At 50.4% G+C, this 16,549-nt stretch overlaps 2 protein-coding genes across 2 annotated transcripts; one reads left to right on the top strand and one right to left on the bottom strand.

Moving 5' to 3' along the window:
- Positions 1–1,112: 1,112 nt before the first annotated feature.
- Positions 1,113–5,278, top strand: LOC119331813 (putative wall-associated receptor kinase-like 16). The gene is made up of 4 exons (XM_037604984.1): positions 1,113–1,433; positions 2,493–3,407; positions 3,529–3,690; positions 3,909–5,278. The coding sequence occupies exons 2-4, from the start codon at positions 2,588–2,590 to the stop codon at positions 5,090–5,092; spliced, it is 2,166 nt and encodes a 721-aa protein (XP_037460881.1). The 5' UTR covers positions 1,113–1,433; positions 2,493–2,587; the 3' UTR covers positions 5,093–5,278.
- Positions 5,279–6,034: 756 nt separating this feature from the next.
- Positions 6,035–6,984, bottom strand: LOC119332153 (early nodulin-93-like). Its single transcript, XM_037605319.1, has 3 exons — positions 6,690–6,984; positions 6,510–6,571; positions 6,035–6,425 (listed from the first exon to the last, which is right to left on the bottom strand). Exons 1-3 carry the CDS (start codon positions 6,751–6,753, stop codon positions 6,240–6,242), a joined length of 312 nt encoding a protein of 103 aa, XP_037461216.1. The 5' UTR covers positions 6,754–6,984; the 3' UTR covers positions 6,035–6,239.
- Between the last annotated feature and the right edge of the window lie 9,565 nt (positions 6,985–16,549).

The following is a 16,549-nucleotide window of genomic DNA, read 5'->3' as shown; positions in this document are numbered from 1 at the left end:
CCGCACTTGCATCGCATCGTTTTTACCTGCTCCGTATCAGTTCTCTGCCAGGTTTCTAGTGTCCACTGGTCAGATTTTCCCTATGTTACTTGAAGATGTAAGCTTGATCACAAGGTCATACTCGTAGACTCGGTGTTTTTATCGCAAATTTGTAGATCCGTGTTTTGTACAAAACACACCCTCGATATGATGGTTTCGTGCAATTAACTCTACAATCATAATATCTAATCTAATTAGAGCTATGTATTACCCACAAAAGAGAAAAAAAAATCAAATCTATGTATCACCCACAAAAGAGAAAAAAAATCAAAGCTATGTATGATGCTTTCTGAGTTGAGAGAGAGAGAGAGAGAGAGTAGCTTTCCTTAAGTACATCCATTTATAGAATAGGACAGAGGGAGTAGCATCGGCAAAGTAGATTTACTATTTTTGGAACAGGAGTTTAAAATCCAGAGGTAATCTTGCACAATCTATACTAAATCAACGTCAAGTATTTCCGAACGAAGGGAATACTATGCAATTACAGAATATAGCTTTAATTTAATCATTCCATAGTTGTAAGAGCATACAAATGTTAACTTTTAGAGATAATATTAAGCGATAATCCATTGCAGCTAGCTCTCGTCCAAATAAGAATTAACTATGTCTCATCTAGAAAAGTATATCAATCAAACCAAGAAAGGAAAACACACACACGCGTGCAAAATTTCATGTAAAATCAATAGGCGTAGGAGTTAGACCAGAATTAGCAACTCCGTTGAAATAATCTTTCGGGTGTGTCTAGGGCACATCTAGATATGCTCTAGTTATTGCATGTCTAAGCCAGTGAATCAAGCATAAAGAGAAAACGAAAAAAAAATATCCACATGAATCTCAATGTATGATCAATGATATAGGATTTAGATGTGCAATACTTAATTATGGCACATCTAGATGTGCTTTAGCAAAACTGTAATCTTAGCTCTCATATGTACTTATTTCTCATCTTGAAAAATAAAATAGCTTGAAATCCTTGCAAAAATAATTATATCGCGAAATGCGTGAGAAAACGATCCCTTTATCAGTCACCTTTCTCTGATTTCTGAAATGACCAATACACCCCGCAACACAACTAAAAAAAAAGACCCAGCCCGTACTCATCTCTCAGTCCCCGACCTGCCTCCTGCCGGAGCAAATCCCCGCCTCCGGGCACGCCATGGCCGCCGAGATGCCTGACGCAGATGGACAGGCCCGTCCCCCATTCCGCGCCACCATCGGCGCGGCACCTTTCGGTGCTCGCCCGCCGGCGGCGAGTTCTCGCGGTCGGCGGTCCTGGTTCCTCAAGCCGGCACCGCCGCCACGTGGGATTCGAGCGCCCAACGCTGCCCGCGCCCGCCGTCCTCCTCCGTGGGCGTATTCGCTCTGCTATGCTGGGGGCTATCTGGCCCTGTAAGGTATGGGGAACCCTAGCCGTACGACACAATCTGTTGCCTGTCTCGTCTATGTGGTGCCCGCGGTGAAATTAGGAGTAGAAGCAAGATTTTCTGAATCTTTGTGCCCTACTCTCTGAACCACATATCTCCTTCTGGTCGAAATTGGCTGATGCTCTTTCCTGGAGCAGATGGCAAGAAAACAAAAATTAAAATCAATCTGCAGCGCAGAGTTAATTATCAGTTCACTACTTTGCCTATGAAATCAGTGGCACAGCGATTCTTTCTTTCGCGCACTTGATGGTTGCGATCAATTTCACTGAGTACTGGCATGGGAGAAATAATGCGGTGTTCGGTGGCAAATAGGGATTGGAGTGTTATTCAGTTAAGCAGGAGGTTATCTGCCAGAATTCTGTGCTTCAAGCTGTAAAACAGAACAAAAACATGAAAGGTGGTGCTCGAACAGCAGAACAAAAGCACCAAGTATGAATCACTAAAAACTGTGTGCTGTGATGTGTACTTGAGCTGCATATAAGAACCCCAAAGGAAACAAGCTAGTAAATCTTGTTCCGGATTAGAGGTTGTACTTTCGTAACAATCTCTAGAATGGTAACAGAAAGAAATATGGAGCCTGGTTTTGTTTCTTCATAGCTAGATCAAATTTGATCTTCAATCCCTGTCTGGTGAAGAAAGACGTGAAATCAGAGAATAACCAAGAGACACATTCAGAATTCATGTTTACTCTCAAAGATGGGAAATACATTTATTTTCTGCATCCGATTCTTAGATTGTTGGGTTGAAATGCTTTTAGGAGTTGGATCAAACTCTTAACGAACTACCGATCGATTCCACATGATTGGAGTTTTAAGGATTTCCCCTAAACAACGTTTGGATTGAAGGAATGGTGTTGACATATTTTGAAAGAAAGCAATATTTGTTATCTACTAGTATACTGTATCAGCCATTTATTTATTTATTTTAGGGAGGGGGGAGACAAATGACCCATATCAGTTATTATAACATGCATCCACCCCATATACAGATTGATATGTACATAATACATGTCTTGGTTGTTGCCAACAGGTCAGAAGCTCGTACTACTTGTTGCCGCCACCGCCACCCTAGCCCTACGACATAGTACTATAGCTTATGGGTCTGGGACCTCTAAGAGCATCAGCATGTCACTACCTGGCTGCCTAGACAAATGTGGCAACGTCAGCATTCCGTACCCATTCGGCACTAGAGAAGGCTGCTTCCGAGAACCCTTTAATGTCACATGCAATGAGAGTGGAGCATATCTGGGCTCAAATGGACTTAGGGTACTGGACATCACTCTTACCTTGGGTGAGGTTCGTGTTCAGAACCCACAAATATCATCACAATGTAACCACAGCAATGGCAGCAATAGCACTAGTGATTTGGACGTCTTATATCTTGATCCTTTTCATACGGTTTCCAACACCAAGAACAAGTTGGCATCAATCGGCTGTGGTGTACTTGCAGTGCTTGTGGGACAAGCCAAGGGCAAGAACCAGCTTGAGTACTATACCGCTGACTCATGCATTTCATCTTGCTTTGACACAAGCAGCATCTATAATGGAACAGAGTGCTCTGGCGTGGGTTGTTGCCAGGCCCCTGTTTCAGGAAACATCAGCGCCTTCCTCGCCGGATCCCAGCCACTACCACCTATATACAACTCTACCATCCAGTCTTTCAGTCCTTGCAGCTACTCATTCGTTGCTGAGAAGGACTGGTTCAAGTTTGATCATTCCTATGGTAACTCTACAAATTTCGCAAGTAAGCATACAGATGGGGTTCCTTTGGTACTCGATTGGGTTGTTGGTAATGAAAGTTGTTTGGAAGCCACCAAGATGGGATCACAGTCTGCCTGCCAAGCCATGAACAGCGAATGTGTTGATGTGCCCAATGGCCCCGGTTACCGCTGCAGCTGTTCTCAAGGTTATGAGGGCAATCCATACCTACAAGGAGGGTGCCAAGGTATGTATATGCATCTAGCAGAATCAACCTATACTATCTCCTTTCTGTCAGCTTATTGTTTATGGAATGCAATATTCTGTTGATCCATGTTGACATTCTCTTCACTTCCTTGAAATGGCAGACATTAATGAGTGCAACCAATCCTTGAATCCATGCAAAGGTAAATGCAGAAACACTGTGGGAAGCTACACCTGTTTTTGCTCATCAGGATTCAGGAGTGACGATCCAAAGAGCATACCCTGCGTTCGATCTGACCCAAAGAGAGCTCTGAAAATTGTGTTAGGTAATGGGATTGTTAACAGTCAAAATATTTTGCACACCGCTTGTGCACACACTACTTAATTACACTTTTTAGGCCAGTTATATAAGTCCAAGTTCAGTTTGGACATGGTCATATAGAAAAACAATGGCATGACTGCACTATATACGGCACTAAGTTTTAGACAAATGTGAGCAACGTTGCTAGCTGAACTGATGGTAATTAACTGTCATGATTTCCAGGCATATCCATCAGTGTTGTCTTCCTCATGGTTTGCATCTTCGCTCTACGGGCCGAGTATCAGAAAAGGAGGCTGGAGAAAGAGAAGGAAGGATTCTTTGATCAGAATGGTGGTCAGATATTATATCACCAAATTATGTCAAAACAAGTTGATACATTGAGAATATTTACGCAAGAAGATCTGAAGAAGGCTACAAATGATTTTGACAAGAGCAGAGAACTGGGCAGGGGTGGTCATGGCACTGTCTACAAGGGCATTCTCAAGGACAGCAGGGTAGTAGCTGTGAAACGCTCCAAGATCATGAACGTGGCCGAAACTGACGAATTCGTGCAGGAGATTATTATACTTTCACAGACCAACCACCGGAATGTGGTCAAGCTTCTAGGGTGCTGTCTAGAGGTGGAAGTTCCAATGCTGGTATATGAATTCATCCCTAATGGCACTCTCTTTGCGTTCATCCATCGTAACTACACAAGTCCACCTCCTTCTCTGGACACCCGTCTCAGGGTCGCTCAAGAATCAGCAGAAGCACTGGCGTATCTGCATCTGTCCATGAACCGGCCTATAGTACATGGGGATGTTAAGTCTATGAACATTCTCTTGGGCGAGAACTACATGGCGAAAGTGACCGACTTTGGGGCGTCAAGGATGCTCCCCAAGGACGAGGTTCAGTTTATGACAGTGGTGCAGGGCACCATGGGTTACCTCGACCCTGAGTACCTACAGGAGCGGCAGCTAACAGAGAAGAGCGACGTTTACAGCTTTGGTGTTGTGTTGCTGGAGCTGATCACGGGCAAGACGGCCATCTACCACGATGGACCCAAGGAAGGCAAGAGCCTTGTATCGTCCTTCCTGCTCGCGATGAAGGATGGTAGCCTTGATGGCATACTGGACACAAGCATGGTGGGTGACGGCATGGAGATGCTTCTGGGAGAAGTCGCTGAGCTGGCAAGGATATGCTTGAGCGCCAGGGGGGAAGAGAGACCATCCATGACCGAGGTGGCTGACAAGCTGAAGGCTATGCGAAGCACCTGGAGGGAGAAACTGGTGCTCGAGCATGGCAAAACAGAACGTCTGGTTGTGTGCTCCTCACCTGCAGCTTCGGCTCTTCGCGATCCTCCATCATCGAGCACGTTTTCAACTGGGCCCCACATGTCTGGAATAGGTATAGAGACACCCAGGTGATGGTTTCAGTTATTATTACACCATGCGAGTAGTATTGCCAAGAGTGTGTGTGTACGTGTTAGAGGCCTGGAGCTTCAAGTGTATTTTCAGTATTTGTCCTGTATTTGTAGTACAAAGTATTATGTAGAAGCTGGAATTGCTTATTACAACATTTATGTCCTAGTTTTGGTTATGTTGGTTACGGAATATTTGGCCTTCTTGTGTTGCTTGCTGTTTCTTATTCATGCCTTTTGGCAGTTGATTGTAATGATTTTTGCAATAATCTGGAGCGTAAAATGTATCCACACTGGTCAAATCAGTTTACTGAGAAGTATCAGATCTTTTACAGTTAATGCTTGAGTGAACCTGCTGTATATGCAGGCCATTAGTTAATCGTATTGATGTGACAAAGGTAAGATTCTTGTGTTGTCTGAATGGGAAGAAAGAATAAAATCCTAAGAAATGCAGCCTCAGTTCTGTTGTCTCTGAACTCTTATCTCTGTTAGATTACTGAAAGTAGGTCCTGCTGTGACTTAGATATTTTATTCTCAGGTCAGGCGAACAAAAAGTAACTTTACTCTAACTCTGACAGTGACAGGTATTGGTGGTTTCTCTTATTCTCCTCATGATGGTAACGCATAAGGAGAGCTACATATTTTGGCTTGTGCGACCACCAGAGTTGGAAATTAAAAATTCAGAGTTTGATACAAGGATAAATCGCAGGTGACATTTGCTCCACTTCCTCCTGCTTACAGTTTCTGTTCATTACTAACATATAGAATTTCATACTGAATCTGATTGATGGAGTTTTTGATTCATCCGATGTCATCTTGTTCATTACTAACCTCTGGCAGCCCTCTCCGGGGATCCCGCATGCGCGATGTTGGGTATTGCTCTGCCAGTGGCACATTTCAGACGATAACCACCAACAAGAAAATGTAAGATGGGTGATGGCAGGTGAACTGAGTTGTACAGATGCAGGTTATTATTAATTCAAGATTACTGGCTGGATACATCATCAGACAAGTGCTTGCACGCAGAGCGGCAGAGAAGCGCAGTACTACACCACTCACTGTCTGCGAACTTGGCCTGATATCAGATAAGTGCTGGACATTATACTATCTTTCAGGCCGTCGCTGAGCACTACTAATGGATCAATTATAGGCAACTAGTGGAAGGAGGTGTTCTTGAGGTGCTCCGGCGCGTCCTGGAAGGAGTGCTTCCTGGCCATGGAGAGGATGGTCTTGTCGGCGACGATGAAGTAGGCCATCCCGGCGACGGTGGAGATGATGAGGGCCTGCCCGGTGGGGTTCAGGTTCGCCTTGGCCCATGGCAGCATCCTCACGCTAGCCAGCTGCAGAGAAAGGCACGGAAGAGGAAGACGGTGAGATGCATGATTGTTGGATCTTGCGGATGCTTGCAAGAAACGCGTACTCACGGTGGGGACTGCGGCGGCGACGGTGGCGACGGCCGCGGCCTTGGCTCCCGCCATGGCTGCCTCTGCAGTTACGAAGGCATGTTACTCACTACCAAGTTTCAGCACAGACAGTACACAAAGCTGCAATGTGCCTGAACCGTCCTGGAGGACCGGCGGGACACCATATCTATTCTTGGTTACCTCTGGAGCAGCGTTTGGCGGCGGCGAGCCTCTGGTCGAGGTGGGCGCGGGTCACCGTAGACATCTTCGCCGGCGAGAGACTGGTGGCACGAGATCCGAGGGAAGGGAACTGGCAGTAGCAGTGAAGTATCAGCAGCAGTGTGGCTGTGTCAGTGCGAGTGAGTGAGATGGGTCGGAGATGTGCTCCCGCCGGATTTATATAGGCTGCAGGAAACCGGCAACCGGCAACCGGCGTGCGCGCAAGAAAGACGATACGGTGGAAAGGGAAGCGAGACCATGGTTTTGGGCGGTGGTTCAGGCAGGCGAGCTGGCTATACCGGCGGGCGGGCGGGCAGAGCACAGGTGGCGCCGCCCGTGCCTCGTTGTCGTTGGTCGTATAATGTAAAACCATCTCACGTGCACTCAGCTCCACTGCAACTGGATAAGAGGGGGCATCGATCCATCGGGGTTGGCAGAGCAGGGAGCGTGCACACTAGGAGGAGCATGTGCACGAGTGGAGTGCGGTGTGCCCTCCGTTTTGGCGCCCCCAGTTTTCCGCCAACCCGGCCGCGTCGGTCCGGCAAACTCCGGGAGCGGCTCGGTACTTTAGCTGCCGTCGTTCCCTGCCGGGAAACTACTAGTGGGGATAAAGCGAATAAGAGGGGGAAAGCGGGGATAAAGCGAGTAAATAGCAAAAATAAAATAAAAATGCCACATTAAAGCATCTAATGCCGGGTGTCTCAAACCCGTCTTAGGTGCTAAGCATGCCACCTAACCAAAAAATGACATGACACAGTAATTAAGGAGGAGAGAGAACACTTTGGTGACCTCAGGAAGAACCAATGCCAAACACGTGAACCTAGGCAAACCACTTGAATAAAAAAATATGACCAATGCATAAAAGATTTTAGGTGCTAAATCATTAAATAAAGTGAGTTTAGCAACAACAAGTCAAGCGTCTATGTATTGGGAAGTTGAATTGCTAAGCTATTTAATGCACTTAGCACATTCTCTAAGCACCTTTGCCTTGGAAAAGGTCTTATACGTCCAAGTGGGCCGCTCGGTGTTCGGTCGCAAACTTTTGACCCGGACGGGCGTCTCAAACGTCCGGACTGACCGGCACCCCTTATATCCAGCCCAAATATGGGACGGATATGAGAGGCCTGTGCACGACAGCGGGCGGACTCCTTTCGCCGGGAATCCATTGCGTCCGCCCAAATGACGCATGGATCCGGCGCTAGGGCAGTCCTCGCTGCCTCGCGGACACGGTGCGGTCCGTCTGGCGTCCGAACGCGGTGGCGGACCCGCAACCCTTCCGTTGGCGCGCCAAGACCATGGACGCACCGTGGCGTTGTCCGATGCAAACATGGCGCGGCTGCGGGCATGGGACACGGCGGCAACGCTCACGGCGGTGGACGTTGGCGAGGCGGAGTCGCATTCTCCGGCACCTCGTACGGTGCACCGGTCCGGAGGCCGCAACCACGTCATGGTGAATGTAGCTGGCTCCTCCCAAGACGGGCCCATCCTCGATCTGACGTCCATCGGCACCGTTCGGGTTCTGAGCTTCGACGAGGAAGAGTAGGGGATGGGAGACGACAGTGCCTTGAGTCCCATGAGCCGGCCCGTGTCCCATGCCCTACTGTACCCTGTCGGCGACCGGACCAACACTCCGATGGACGCAGCCGGCCGCCAGACATGGCCACGGCGGAGGCGGACGAGCAGAGCGGAACCGGACGAAGCTTCGCTCAAAGATTGCTGATTTGCATGTAATAATATGGATTTGAGGTATCCGGATGTGGAATGCATAATGCATCTTTTGAGGCATGATCGGTCACTGTCCGCGGACGCGTCCGCGGGCGTTTGAAGAGTCGGATTTGCCAAGTCCGGCTGTAGATGCTCTTATGGGCTAGGGTTACAAAAAAAACTATTTGTTTTCTTAATTTTTTTTAAAAAGCTACCACAATTTTGGTTTGCTGTTTTGAAGAACCCAAATGACCACGTTGTTTAAAATTGATCCGGATTATGACAGGTCGGGCCTGCTCCTAACTACACCGTCTGTTGACTATTTATTTAACCGTCAACTGACATGCGGGACCTACATGTCAGCTCTTTCTTCTTCTTTCTCCTCCTCCTCCTTCTTATTCTTTATCTTCTCTCCATATCTTCTCTTCCTAGCCATGCCCATGGGTCCCTTGGTCGACTCCGGCGACAAGCTCATCTGCGGGGACTCGGTTGCTTTTTATACTTTTTTCATGGGGACCTGATTGCTTTAATAAAAATCCGGGGACTTGATTGCTTTTTTGTATGGGCCTGATTGCATTTTAAAAATATGTGAGGCCCACCTGTCATAACCGATTAATGGTCAAAGCTAACAGAGTCAACCTGACGAGTGAATCCGAGCTGTCATAATTTCGCTTAAAACTTAATGGATCAGTTGTTTGGTTTTTTTAAGGGTGACACTAGGCGCCGGCGCACCGGCGGAACAGTTGGGCCGGTCGAGCCCTGTCCGCCTGATACGCGCGATTAAAATCGTCAGATCTGACCCCAGCTTCGTCCTCCTCGCAGTCGTCCTCGCCCCCTCCCACCCCCCTGCGATAAAAATTGCAGCGCCGCCGCCAAACTTGAAGCACCACCGCGGCGTCCTCGTCGCCGGTCGCCGCCCTTGTTCCTGGCTCCACTCATGCAATAGCTACACCCTCTGGTTGCAGCTCCACGTGGCGATGGATGTAGCTTGGTGGCGATGCAGCACCGCCCATGCCGTCGACAGCCATGCCGAATTGAAGCTCTCCTTTCCATGGCCATTGAAGCTTTTTCCAAGATTGAAGCTTTTCACAGACGGTTGAAACTTTTCCAGCAAAATCAGATTATGGATCCAGCAAAATTAGATTATGGTTCCAGCAAAAAAAATTGTGTGTTTCTAGCAAAAAATGAGATGGTTTCAGCAAAAACGTTGATATACTTGTCACAAAAAAATTACATGAATCCAGCAAAATCAGATCATGGTTCCAGCAAAAAAACACAATGAACCTCTCCTTTCCATGGCCATTGAAGCTTTTTCCAAGGTTGAAGCTTTTCACAGACGGTTGAAGCTTTTCCAGCAAAAATCAGATTATGGATCCAGCAAAATTAGATTATGGTTCCAGCAAAAAAATTGTGTGTTTCCAGCAAAAAAATGAGATGGTTTCAGCAAAAACATTGATATGCTTGTCACAAAAAAATTACATGGATCCAGCAAAATCAGTTTATGGTTCCAGCAAAAAAACACAAATGCAACAAAAATCACCGTGGTCGTAGATTTTTTGGTGGGTGGGTGGTAGCAAAAACATGGTCTGGTTCCAGCAAAATTAAAGCATGGTTGTAGCAAAAATTGATTGGAAAAATAGACAATGTCATGGAGATGGATGTAGCAAAAATCCACAAAAACACTGGTAATAACAAAAACCAAAACCGGATGTAGCAAAATGGTTCACCGGTTCCAGCAAAAATCACCATGGTAGTAGATTTTGGGGGGTGGGTGGTAGCAAAATGGTTCGCCCATGCCAGCTCTTCCGCTGCATAGTTGCAGCAAAATCCCATGCCCTGTCGTGCACGAGGTCGTGCTCACCGTCTTGTTGTATGTAGCATGGACTTCGCCGGTCCAGCTAGGCGTCGACCGCTAGCAGCGGAGTCCGTCGCCGTTTCCACCACTTGCCTTTGCTGCTTGCAGCTCCACCAAATCTGGTTGCAGCCCACCTTGTACAGCACATCAAACTGCTCGTACTCCGGCGAGCAGTTGCACCGGTGCCACGGCAGTGAACGCCGGCGGTGGCAGCGAGGGCTTGCGGGAGGGGAAGGAAAGGTTGAGGAGAGAATGAGAGCGGCAGTGCGGGGGGAGTGGGGAGGAGAAGAACAAAGATAGGGAGGTCTCGTACTCTGGTGAGCAGTTACAGGCACAGCGGTGCCACGGCAGCGAAACGCCGGCGGTGGTAGCGGGGGCTTGCGGGAGGGGAAGGAGGGGTTGCAGAGAGGACGAGAGCGGCAGCGCAGAGCGACTGGGGAGGTGAAGAACAGCGACCGGGAGGTAGGGGATGAAAAAGGTAGAGAAGATATGATATACACGCGGGGGCACGGTTTGGTGGACGCACAACGCCAGCGTGGCACGAGACCAGCCGAAAATTCAACCGGTGCACCGCACACAAATAGTTACCTTTTTTTTAATAACGAACCAAATTTGTGGTAGCTTTATGCATACATTGGTACATACTCTCTCCGTAGTGAACTGCTAAAACGACATACGTCATGGTGCAGAGGAAGTACATACTTCCGCGGAAAAAACACATGTAGACATAGGCGTCCGTTTCCAACTTAATTCTAAAAAAAAGAAAGACAGGTGACGATAGAGGCGCGCCTTCGGTTGACTCTGGTGCTTGTAGTTGTCGCTAGGTGGTCTATGATCTTAATGTATTTTTTTTTATTTTTTAATATTCGTTATACTATCATGATTAAAGATAAATAGACTCGAAGTTTTTCCGAAAAAAAATAAAAGAAAAAAGAAAGACGGACAACTGACTGAACAGAACAGTGAAGGGGCTGCCTGGCCTCAGGGCATCTCCAGCCATTGGCCCCACAGGACGCATAAAAATCGCCCCCTGGGGGCGAGCCGGCGATACAATCGGCGCTGGGGCGGTTTTGCGCCCAGCCGTCGCCCCCAGCTCGCCCAGGCGCCGAAATTGACCCACTTTGCAGCCCAATTTCGGCGAATAAAGGGCCCATATGGGTGAGAATAGGCCCATATTCGGCGTGGTTTCGCCATGTCTCGGCGTTCAATTATCAACACAATTATTTCTTATCACATATTTCATCACAGAAAAATCAAATACTTCAACAAAATAGTACAACAACAAATAGTTCAATACAAATTATATAGTTCAACAAATAAAAACTCGTATTTCATCACACAGCGTCCCCCTTGAGCCTCCATAGGTGCTCAATCAGATCTTTCTGCAGTTGATGATGCACCTGTGGGTCTCGGATCTTCTGACGCATACTGAGATAGGCAGTCCAAGTTGCCGGTAGATGGTGATCAACTTCGGTTAGAGGACCCTGCCTGCAGTATGGTTCAGTGTCAAACACTGGGTCTTCTTGCTCGCTCTCGATGATCATGTTGTGCAAGATGACACAACAAGTCATAATCTCCCACATTTGATCTTTGGACCAGGTCTGAGCGGGGTACCGAACAACAGTGAATCGAGATTGAAGCACACCAAATGCCCGCTCGACATCCTTCCTGCAAGCCTCCTGAACTTTCGCAAACCAGGCATTCTTGCCTCCTGCCGCAGGGTTTGAGATCGTCTTCACAAATGTCGACCATCTCGGATAGATGCCATCTGCTAGGTAGTACCCCTTGTTGTATTGGTGCCCATTGATCTCGAAGTTCACCGGAGGAGAATGGCCCTCAACGAGCTTGACAAAAATAGGAGAGCACTGCAGCACGTTGATGTCATTGTGAGTTCCTGGCATACCAAAGAAGAAGTGCCAAATCCAGAGGTCCTGTGTGGCTACCGCCTCAAGCACCACACTGCAACCGCCTTTGGCGTCTTTGTACATCCCCTGCCAACCAAATGGGCAATTCTTTCATTTCCAATGCATGCAGTCGATACTTCCAAGCATCCCAGGAAATCCTCTTGCTGCATTCTGGGCTAGGACCCGAGAAGTGTCTTCCGCATTGGGTGTTCTCAAGTATTGTGGCCCAAACACTGCCACCACTGCCCGACAGAACTTGTAGAAACACTCTATGCTGGTGGACTCGGCCATGCGCCCATAGTCGTCGAGTGAATCACTGGGAGCTCCATATGCAAGCATCCTCATCGCTGTCGTGCACTTCTGGATGAAGGTGAATCCAAGAGCGCCAGTGCAATCCATCTTGCACTTGAAGTAGTTGTCGAACTTTCGAATAAAATTCACAATCCCGAGGAAAAGCTTTCGGCTCATCCGATAACGGCGCCGAAATGTTTTCTCGCCATAAAGTGGAGCATTGGCGAAGTAGTCGGAGTAGAGCATGCAGTAGCCTTCGAGACGATGCCGGTTCTTTGCTTTCACCCGCCCCGGCGCCGAGCCACCTCGCCGCGGCTTTTCATTGCTCGCCAGCAGCTGGGCGAGGGCGGCGAGCACCATGAGATGCTCTTCTTCCTGGACGTCGGCCGCGGCTTCCTCCTCCAGCAGCGCGGCGAGCTCTTCCTCGTCATCCGAGTCCATCGCCGAGTCAGGAAAAACGCGAACACCTTGCGCTCGGTGGGCGTGTACCCGCGGCTAAACCGCGCCTCCGCGGCCGGAAACGGAGGCCGGAAACGCCCAGCTGCTGTGGGAAGGGCTGCCGCGACGAAGCGCTGCTATCTTCCGGTGGGGAATGGCTATCTAGCGGAGTAGGGCGGCGGCCGTCGCCGGGATATAGCTAGTGGTGGCCGAGGGCGCGGGGGGTGCGAGGCGAGTCGGGGGAAGAAAACCTTGACTTTTTCCCTGTCGGTGTGGACCAGGCATGCTTTTCCCTAGCGCCGGAGTCCCCAACGGCTCCCCAGCGCGCCGGGTTTGACCTGTGACCGCTGGGCGAAAAAAAGGTTTGAAACGACGATTTTCGGCATCTTGTGGGCGCGACTGGACCATTTTTTCAATGCCGGCGCCCAAAAAGTGGCCTGGGAGGCCTGTTGGGAGCGCGGCTGGAGATGCCCTCGGCCGCAGCGATCGATCCATGCATGTAACCTGTCTGGCGTCTGTACATCCTGGCCCCCTGGTCTCCCACCTGCCTTGCGATCGAGCAGGAGTAAATTTCGCAGCAGAATTTTCTACAGCGCGGGTAGTTTCTACATCGTCGTCGTCAGCAGAGAGAGATGATTTCTCCAGTCTTTTGGTCCAGCCACACGTTGCATGCTTGCTTGTGCTGCTTAGTTAAGGTGGCGCGAAATTTCAGTCTGAAAATATGAGCGACAAGCAAGTGGCGGTCTTTGGTCTGATCTGATCCGGTCGAGAGGAGATAGACTGAATGGTCTTGAGATCAATCTGACAGACGGAGATGAGAGATCGATGGCTGGAGACGACTTGCTTCCAACCACAGCCACACACCTACACTCTGACAAGTACTCCAGTTCCCACCCATGGAAATATACATACATACATACATCGGAGGGGACTTGACTTTACATTGCGAAAGTGCTGTTCTACGTTGGTTAGACTAGCCACAATGGATAGTAACAAAGTAGTAACATGCCCATATTACTACTCTATGTTACTATCTCTATAGTGAGGAATAATATGTGTGGTAACATGCAACACTTTATTTATTAGGCTATAGACCTATCTTGCCTTGATATGTGTGATGTTACTCATACTATTAGTAACTAGCTATGTTACCACATGCCTTTCTTTCTTCATTTATTACTTGTCACATCATTTATTTTATCTAGATATGTGTACTGTTATTACCTATGTTATTCTGTGGATAGTCTTATCCACGTGTGTATATATACCGCCACTAAGTCGCTAACTCGTACACAGATCATTAAATCTGAAAGGGGAAAAATCGCACCAATATCCGTGTAAAATCAATTGACTTAAGAGTTAGATGAGACTTTATTAGTTCTCATCTCATCTAAATAAGAATTAGGGTGTCGGAGTAATGGGCCACGGGTAGGCCAACCCAAGCCCCACGACCTTTCAAGACGTCGGGGCAGGCTGCGCCCCTCAAGACCACAGGGCGAAGCGCCGCCTCCTCGGGAGTCTAGGGCAAGGCGGCCGACTGCCCGCTCAGGGCCGAGTCCCAGGGACGACTTCCAGAGAAGCCGGCTTTGGGGAGTCGGCCGGCGACTCCAACAAACCATGACCTCATCGAGGGGGACGGGGCAGGGGCGTGGCTACAATGAAGCCCACTCCCCGTCCCTTACCAAGGGCAGGCATGGCTACAACGCGCCGTACTTGGGAAGATCTCCCCGCGGCGTGGCACTGTTGCCCAACCGGTCCTGACATCAGCACCACTGTACCTGGTCCTGCGCCCACGACGGCTTGTCTGTACGGCCTGGAGGCAGCAGGGCCCACCAGCCAGCGAGACTTCGGGAGACGGCGGGAGCACCGCCAGTCGGACCCAACGGGAGTCGGCCCGGGGGAGTCGGCCGAGCCCTCCCCCGGGCCCACGCGCCATTAATCAAGAAGAGATGGGGAGTGGCCACAGTGATCACCCCCCAGGCGGCGGGGCTATTGCCATGACCCCATGACCAAGCTTGCATCATCAGGAGCACGGCTACAGTAATCAGCAGCCGGCAAGACCCGCCCGCGGCGGACGCGGCCTGTCGGCTCCGTACCAGACCAGTCGGCGGGGCCCACCAGTCGGCGGGCCCTAGCAGTCGGCGGAGAAGTCGGAGGTCGGAGACACTGACGGCTGGGCCCGCGCCCAGTCATATTACCATTGTACCCCTTGGGGTAGGCCTATATAAACCCCCCAGGGCACCCATGCAAAGGGTTGGATCCCAGTAGTTATATACCTCACCAGATAGTGGGAAAGAGCTAGCCTTGCCCTCTCCTACCACCATACACAGCTCAAGGAGCAACCGTGTAAACACTTGACCATAGTGATCATGCGGAGACCCCGCAGAGCAGCAGCAGGGGTATTATCTCCCCGGAGAGCCCGGAAGCTGGATAAGATTCGCCGGCGTGCATGTCTTCGCCTCATCCCGTTTCCAGGCACCGGCGACGTTCTACTCGCCCCCACCATGATAAGCCATCCGTTGGCATATGTCGCACCAAACCCCTGACATTTGGCGCCCACCTTGGGGCATGGTGCACCGCCGTCCGGAGATCTGTTCTGGACGGGAACCCTTTTCCTCCCTGGCGAGCGCAGCCAGCCAGGCACGCCAGACGAAGTTTGCGTCGACGCGCTGTGCGGCGTGGAGATCGCCTGCGTAGCCAGCTCCTGGGCCGAACTTGTCGGCGAGGTCCGCCTCTCCGACGAACCTGCGTCCGACGCAGGCGTAGGCGGCCCCGAAAACCTCCTCGTGGGCCTCCTCGATCAACTCCACGTTTCCGGTGAGCCTGCCGTAGACTTGGAGTCCGTAGGCTCCACCGACCCGATGCTGGTCGACTCCGACACCGCGTCGGTCGACGCTTTCCCCTCCAATGTGGTGGTCTACGATGAACCTCCCCCCCCCCCACGCAGAGAGCGATGGGAGCACCGTCACTGAGGTGCTGGTCATCAGTCATGACAAGTTCCCTGGTGGAAGGGCGCCCGACTCACTCGGCGCGGCGCTGCAAGACCTAGCTGCGCCCATTCCGGAAGATGCTGACGCGGAGACGTTAGAAGCGCGCCGCCTTTAGCTTGTTGAAGGCGCGAAGAAGCTAGCCAGCGTGAGACGCTTGTCAGAAGCTTACCAGCGGGAGATGGATCGCGCTGTTGGCGGCTCGCCGGCTCCGGCAGGGCCCAGCCGCCTTGGCGCGGTTCAGCAGCGCGGCGTAGCCATCGCCAGCCTGTTTGGGGCTAGCCGCCCCGTGTATGCCATGCCAGCGGAGAACATCCGAACCGCCCAGGCAGCGGCGGATGAGCTGGACAATTTTGAGGCGAAGAGCGCCGCCTCATGATGGAGCGAGTCCAGCGGCTCCTCGACGCGGCCGCCGCACAGAACGAGGCCGGCTGCCGCACGGAGGCGCCGTAGCGGCCAAACGATGCCCCGCACCGAGATCAAGGCGCGACGTCTCGGACGCCGACTGGCAGTGCCCGAGGAAGAAAGGACAAGGAGCCGGCTGTCAGCCACAGTCGGACTCGGATTACCATAGAGCGCGACCGAGACGGCCACCCGAGAGCAGTGGAACGACGGGACGACTGTCCGCCTCCCCATCCCCGCAAGGAGAGGCGAGTCTCCTTG

Source organism: Triticum dicoccoides, chromosome 7A (assembly GCF_002162155.2).
Source record: "Triticum dicoccoides isolate Atlit2015 ecotype Zavitan chromosome 7A, WEW_v2.0, whole genome shotgun sequence".
Taxonomy (NCBI): Eukaryota; Viridiplantae; Streptophyta; class Magnoliopsida; order Poales; family Poaceae; genus Triticum; species Triticum dicoccoides.
The sequence above is the reverse complement of the archived record's forward strand: the minus strand, read 5'-3'. Positions and strand labels throughout refer to the sequence as shown.

Bases quoted from the DNA above. Each gene is read 5' to 3' on its own strand.
- LOC119331813 (XM_037604984.1), top strand. From the start codon at position 2,588: ATGTCACTACCTGGCTGCCTAGACAAATGTGGCAACGTCAGCATTCCG. The intron at 3,408-3,528 runs GTATGTATATGC...TTGAAATGGCAG, and splicing joins CCTACAAGGAGGGTGCCAAG to ACATTAATGAGTGCAACCAA. The intron at 3,691-3,908 runs GTAATGGGATTG...CATGATTTCCAG, and splicing joins AGCTCTGAAAATTGTGTTAG to GCATATCCATCAGTGTTGTC.
- LOC119332153 (XM_037605319.1), bottom strand. From the start codon at position 6,753: ATGTCTACGGTGACCCGCGCCCACCTCGACCAGAGGCTCGCCGCCGCC. The intron at 6,572-6,689 runs GTAACCAAGAAT...TCGTAACTGCAG, and splicing joins CGCCAAACGCTGCTCCAGAG to AGGCAGCCATGGCGGGAGCC. The intron at 6,426-6,509 runs GTGAGTACGCGT...CTTTCTCTGCAG, and splicing joins TCGCCGCCGCAGTCCCCACC to CTGGCTAGCGTGAGGATGCT.